Source organism: Helianthus annuus, chromosome 14 (genome assembly GCF_002127325.2).
Source record: "Helianthus annuus cultivar XRQ/B chromosome 14, HanXRQr2.0-SUNRISE, whole genome shotgun sequence".
NCBI classification, from domain to species: domain Eukaryota; kingdom Viridiplantae; phylum Streptophyta; class Magnoliopsida; order Asterales; family Asteraceae; genus Helianthus; species Helianthus annuus.
Window position 1 is genome coordinate 39,677,020 of NC_035446.2, and position 7,573 is coordinate 39,684,592.

At 38.1% G+C, this 7,573-nt stretch overlaps 1 protein-coding gene across 1 annotated transcript; it reads left to right on the plus strand.

Moving 5' to 3' along the window:
• The first annotated feature begins 650 nt into the window (after positions 1-650).
• LOC110887517 lies at positions 651-1,265 on the plus strand. Its single transcript, XM_035982946.1, has one exon. The coding sequence runs from the start codon at positions 651-653 to the stop codon at positions 1,263-1,265; it is 615 nt and encodes a 204-aa protein (XP_035838839.1).
• Positions 1,266-7,573: the final 6,308 nt, after the last annotated feature.

Here is a 7,573-nt window from a genome sequence, read left to right on the forward strand (position 1 = left end):
ATACAACGTTTGGTTTTGAACATCAGTCGTATCTACTATTATTATTAAATGCTATGTTTGATATGATTGATGGCTTGATCCTGGTCAGTCACGCCTCCAAGCGGTGGTACTCCGCGTGTGGGATTTTGGGGGTGTGACACGGTTGAACCGGGTTATTGGTTAGGAATCTAGGATTGTTGATTCCGGGGTTTAGTGCGAATTAGATTGTTGATTGTTTGATTGTTACACGATTCGGGTAATCGTGGGTTTGAGATTTATTGAAACCAAGAAAGTAAAAGTTTAGTAAAAGTGAAGATTGTTCGGCAAGAAGTCATGTCAGGAACATTCGGACAAAATCCGATAATAATACAGAAGGAAGGAAGTTCTCTTTCCCAGTTTCAGTGTCCGATTCTGAAACCAACAAACTATACGGTTTGGGCTATTCGTATCAAGATGATTCTTGAAGCGAATATGCAACGGTAGACACTAAGAAAGATAAGTCTGCAATTGCATATTTGTTTCAAGCAATACCAGAAGATGTTGTATTGCAAGTTGCAAGTTGTAAGACTGCAAAGGAAATTTGGGATAATCTAAAGGTTAGACACGTTGGTGTTGATCGGGTACAAAAGGCGCGTATGCACACGCTATTATCAGAATTTGAATTGTTGCAAATGAAGGATGACGACACTATTGATTCGTTTACCGCAAATATTAATAGTATCGTTACCCGTGCAACTGAAGTAGGAACGACGTTGAGTCAACCGACTCTAGTACGCAAACTCCTAAATGGCGTACCGGATAAGTTTACTCAAATCGTTGCCTCCATGGAGCAATACTCTGATCTAGAAGCGATGACGCTAGAAGAAGCGGTCGGAAGATTAAAAACGTATGAAGAAAGGTTAAAGTTGAAGAAAAAGGAAAGCCCCGTGAACAATCGAGAAGAACTCTTGTATGCAGGTTATGGACAACATGTTGAAAATCATGGACGAGGGAGATTCCATCCATCACGAGGCCGAGAGAGAGGCAATTATCAACATAGGGGTGAAGGACACACCTCTTACGAGTCGGAAGGAACCGACAAACCACAAAGTGATGATAACAAGCATGAGACACCGACTATGAGAGATAAGTCAAAAATCACTTGCTATAGATGTGAGAAACTTGGGCACTATGCCTATGAATGCCCAACCAAGAAAACCAAAGAAAGTGAGACACTATTGGTCGAAATAGAAGAAGATGATGATGAACCGGAACTTCTGATGTGCCTAGACGCTGAAGAGAAATAGAAACGATCAAGGAAAAGCGAAGAATCCGTGAGGGAAGCAATCAATAATGAAGAACTCGTTGTGAGAGACAACCGTGAAGAAGATAAATCAAGGAGAAGACGCTCGTATCCTGTGACTGGGTCAGAAGAAGTAATTGTTGTGTGATACAACCGCAAGATAAATCTAAGTGAATTAGATTATCCAAAATCTATGCGATATGGATTCAAGTCATGTGATATGATGGTGGGCAAGTTAATCAAGAACGTTGGAGTTCGTGTTGAGACAACTGCATAAGAAAAGGTTCGGCTGATACAAATAAAGTGCGGTCAAGACAAGTGTGAAGCAAAATGTTCGTGTGAAGCAAGTTGGTGTGACGCAAGTTCGTGAGGAGCAAGGTTCGTGAATAAAAAGATACATGTGAAATGTTAGATACCGAGGAAACTCGAGATGATAAAGCTACTCGGAGTTCAAGATCTACAACTCAAGGATGTTCAAGATTAGGGGGGTGAATGAAATCCTTAATCTCTACACATCCTTAAGTACAAGGGTTATTGTGTATATAGTTAATAGTTATTTAGATGGCGGTTACTTGGCGGTTACAAAGTACAAGGTCTGAAGTTGTCAAAAGGAAACATTGTAACTATCCTTCTAAAATTGAAGGGGTGTGTCTCTCCTACACCACACACCGATCAACCAAAGGAAAAAAGGAAAGGGTGGCACCGGTTCAAGTTTGTGGCTACAAATCAACGTACCCCTTCACGATCAATCTCATCCACATATTCAAGGGACACGTCTATTCACGAAGAGACACGTCTATTAGATCGCACCCATTAGAAACTATAAATAGGGCTTAGATTTCATTTGTAAAATACATTCCATTGTACAAATTCTCGGTTTATATATTCAAGTTATTCGATTGTCTAGAGATCAAAGATCCATTTTGGGGCCAACATTTAGAACATAAAACTGATAAGCTAAAAATGAAAGAACTTTTTAAGGAGTTTACAGGTACTTCATATTCCTTTTATTGGAGAATAAAATACCCTATTATTCACTTAATTTTTTAGGTCCAACTAGCGGAGGATCTAGTCACCTAATCCTTGTACACGAACTGACCCGGTTGTGCGGAATCCAACCGGGAAAGCAAACCGAGATCGATAAACACGAGAACAAGACACACAGATTCAAAGATTAACACACACTTGTATATATTCAGAAGAGTTTAGTTACAAGATTAAACAATACACGGTTCATGTGACAACCCGAGTTTCGAGGTTCTTACTTGACACATTACTTGGTTCGCTAAGTGTTTTCTTAAGCGTTTTCTTAACTTGTGTGCATTATAGCTTGTTTGATATATGTGGTATATGTTGGTACTTTGCACCCACCTGGTTGATTAATGTAGTGAAAGTTGCCAATCACAAACACATGTTCAATATGATTACCACATAATATTCTAATTATTAGAATACCATCTCATTTATTACTCATGCATCCCCTCAATTATCCTATAATCATTACACCTAGATATATGTAGCACTCATCACAATTAAACACACATTCATAAGTATGGAACAATGGCCTACGTAAAGAAACTCATAGATGAAACTCTAGGCTTTCACCACTGTCTCTCCTCGACGAAACACTTGGAAAAATAATTGAGTTTCGTCACAATTTGGGCCGACGAAACGTTGGGGATTCATCGTTAAAGGGGTTTCGGCCCATGATGGATTGCGGCCCATATGTAGTAATTTATAAACCGTTACGTGAAACGCTCAAAACCCTAGGTTTCTCTCTGCAAACTGACGGCAACTATCATCATCATTGAATCACTGGGATCCTTTGCTACGGCACAACACATCTCGGTCAGTGTAATCACTAATTGTTTTGTTATGATAGTCAATATCCTATAGTCTTGCGTGTGAAAGGCCTTGAGAGTGCAGCCAAAGTGATAAGGATCACTTCATAAACTGTTGGCCATATTGTTCATTTATTCATGTGCATGGAATGTCAGTAACCATGTGAATTTGATATGAATATGTAAATATGTCTAAATGGTGATTTGAATTTGGTCCAATAGTATTAAGTCTATGAGTAAAGTGGCGGCAGTGATTTAGTTTGTTAAAGTCAAACCATGTGCATTGTCAGGAAATAAACGATTGAACATATGTGTGCATGTAAATCAGATTGGTTGAATATTGGATTGATTGGTTTGGTAGGAATCTTTATAACTGAGATTATATTCAGTTGTGGTATGGTTGCTGTCAAGTCCGGTTCATGTTGTGTGTATATATTTATATATCTGATTAATACGTTCTGTGCTTTGGAAATACATGACCATGGATCTTGTAATGTTAATAGACTTATGCGATTTATTCGTTAACTAATCTGGATGTTATGGATTGTGTGAAACAACGATCTGATATAATGTAATATGTGGCTAAGGATGATGAGTGTAGGAATAGATCTGATAGAGTGCATGATTGTTGCAGCCGTTATAATTGATCATTAGGGTTTCCTGTTGTACAACTGTTAATGATGAAGGACCAGGCCAAAACACCTGGTGTTTTCGTCAACCATTAAGCCGACGAAATCACTTGGGATTTCGTCACCCGAAGTGATTTCGCCAATAAGCGTTTTCGTTATAAAGGGGTTTTCCTCAAATGATCTGTTAGTTCATTTAACTGTGTTAGTATATTAAGTTTGTTAAGTTCGTTAACCATGTTAAGTATATTACTTTGGTCAAGTATGTTAACTCGGTCAATTTTATTAACTTCTGTTAAGTTTAACTCTGTTTGTTCTGTTAATCTCGTTAGCTTGTTAGCACTGTTAAGTGAGTTAACCCTGTTATGTATATTAACAAACGTTAACTATGAAACTTCATTATGTATGTTACTTCCATTAGTCCTGATTAACGCTGTCAATACTGTTAAGTTTATCATCACTGTTAACGAATAATCCATGTTAGAAAGAATTGAGAAAGCTGTTATGCGAAGCATGAAGTTGCATGAGTTCGATTTACTGTTTACATGATACAAGATGCTAACTGCTAAGCACACTCGGTGTTATACTGTGATGTTAGTTGCATGCGAATCATTGCGAACATGAACTGACTGTGTGTAAATGTATTACATTAGGCCTTGATTGATTGATTATTTGCGAGCACAAAGTTAAGCATACCGAGCAAACCAAGGTGAGTTCACACTCTTACTAAGGCATGGGATTCCCAAGGGCTTGGGAATGGGATTGAAGGAATGAGATTGACTAGATTCGTACATACACTGTTACTAGACTACCATACCATCGCCCTCGGTTGTGCAGGACACATACGTAAAACCTACGTATACTTATGCTACTCACTGTCCTCAGGTTGCGAAGGACACTCACGTAAAACCTACGTGAACTTATACTCACTACTGCCTCGGTTGTGTCAGGCACTTACGTAAAACCTACGTAAACCCCCGCGTACCCCTATCCTCGGTTGTGAAGGATTACTTACGTAAAACCTACGTAAACTTGTACGTGTTACTGTTCTCGGAATATGTAGAACACTTATGGTTACGAATAGTCTAGTGGTTATACAACATGGGAAGCCCCCACCAATAGAACGTACTATCGGCCCAGTAGAGCCACATGTTACAGACGAATATACTATTACACATTTACTTTCTGTGAACTCGCTCAACTAGTTGTTGATCCTCTGTTACATGCCTTGCAGGTCGTTAGGTACATGGAGCTTGCACATGGAGGAGCTGGTCGTTGTGGGCTTGGATTGTGATTGTCTTATTAAACACTTATGACTTTTCGTACTTTTTTGTGTCGGGTTTTTATTATACGCTTCTGCTAAACAGTGATAACTTATTTATGTTTTGGAACACCTTTCATATTGGTGTTGAATGACATTTACATTCATATAATAATTACATGTTCAATATGATTGGTGGCTTGATCCTGGTCAGTCACGCTCCCAAGCGGTGAGACTCCGCAGGTGGATTTTGGGGGTGTGACAGTTCACACACACTAAACTCTCTCACAGTTCTCTCGGTTCTGTGTTCTCTCTTTTTATTATGTCTTCAGTCCAGTCCACTGCTGCTTATATAATGGATAGGGCGGCGAAACTTAAACGGTCGACGAAACATCATGAAGGTCGACGAAAGTCTCGACGAAACATGATGGCCGACAAAAGTTCAATGTGACGAAACTTTAGTGTGTTTCGTCACACTTCACAAATTGACGACACTTATCTTACTTCAACAAGTTTCGTCACAAGCACACACAAGACTTTTGTCAACAGCAACTTCAGGTGTAGAACTTTCGTCGAGCAGCAGGTTTGCTTGTAATTCGTCAACAGCAACTGCAACAGATAGACTTGAGGATCAGCAGCAACAGAAACTGTAGTTCAGCATCATGCAGAACTTGATTGAATCAAAGCTCGATGGAGGATATCGGCTTTGATCTTCATTCCGTAACGAGTGCGAACCGAAACGAGTCGTGTCCATTTAATATGTATCAACAAACTCCCCCTTGGACGCTACTCGTAAGGTTCATCTTCCATGTCGGAGGATCTTCAAAGTCTTCACACGTCGTAAGTAGAAAGTGTATCAACAAACTCCCTATTTCATTTAGGAAGTGCGTTAACAAACTCCCCCTTAAGATAAGCTCTCCTTTGAGTTATGCTTGTGAATCTTTTGATCTTCAATTCTTTAGATCCTTTTGGTGTTGATGAGAGCTCAGCGGCAACTCGATCATCTTTATCTTTTGAGTGCCTCCATGTCGTGTCTTCATTCTGAAGCTTGTCATCGAACATGTTCTCTTCTCCTTTAGCATCTACATATGCAAGAAATCTAAACGCATAATGAGAACAACTCTTTGGAATATAGTTAACATAAACAAATGACACACTTGTGACCATTTTTCAATCAACTACCGTCCGACAGTTTTAAAGTTTAACAAACTTAACAAGTTTAGATTTTAACTTTCAAAATCTTGCAAATTTCGATGGTTTATGAAGATTCAGTCGTTTTGGTTTTCGTTCGGGATTCAGGTGTCGAAGACTCGAGTTCCAACATCGTACAATCAAAAATAAGATAGAAACAAAATCTTTTTGGTTTTTATAAAGTTTATATTAAAACACACCTAAAATCTTTTTGGTATTTTTGAATATTTCAAATGTAAAGACGGAAAGCAGTAAATAAATATATACAGAGATGCAGAAACTAAAAGCACTAAATAAATATTTACAGACAATCTTTTTGCGAGTTTTGAGGGTAAGAGAATCATATCAGTGTACGGTCATGCCAAAACGCTCTTGTTGTTCAATTAGTTAACATTAAGATAAGCATCCTATAATGATTATCGGTATTGTTGTCCACTTAAGCTCAACTTATGAGATGTAATCATGGCGAGGAGATACAATTAGGGTATAATTTATACTTACCAACCGGTGTTCATCCACACATCACACATTCCTGTATCAAGGTATGACGAGAGTTCATCTTACAAGTAAGTATACCATTTATCATCTGTTTTTAACGTATATGAATATGTGAGATACTCACTTATTTTGGTTGAAAACAAGCCCTATGTGATAGAATCACTTATTGATGAGGAACTTGATTTTCATATGCATGAGGGCACAGGAGCAAGTCCGTGAACAGGTCAGTAATAACATACAGCAAAGAGACGAACTTAACTCCCGGATAAATGTGATATATTATCACTTATTTTGTGGGACATGTGACTGTTGATCACTTATTGAGATCGTATGCAACATGTACACGTATGTATGGGATCATGGAAGATCTAGACTTCGTCTCCGTTGTTTTCGGTAAAAGAAACAACCATGATACCCAGATGATAAACAACATAAAGACCACGTATCTCAGAACCTCGGCAATCTATCAAACGAACTTTTGGTACCAACACCATATGCCAATGAGTGGTTCCCACACGGTCTTCAGTCGATTTAGGTTTATATCACCCTGCACACTTTAAAATGATTGTGAGCCTACCAATACATCTTATATAAAGCTTCTTATCGTTTTTCATTTAAAGTTTAAAGAGGTTTGGACAGACCACTGATGTACTATTAATTTCTCTTTTTCTATTGTTTTTGTGTTTTTGAAATTTTTCGATGTTTTTGGATTTCTAAAATTTTTCAATGTTTTTGTATTTTTCGTTTTTACTCCCCCTAAAATGCAAAAAGTACGAGAAATTAAGAAAACACAAACAAATATTTACAAAAACGATTTTCCGATGTTGGTTTTACTCTTGCTTGACCTTAATGCCGTTTACCAATAATAAAAAGTCAAATCGTGATTTGTCAAAAG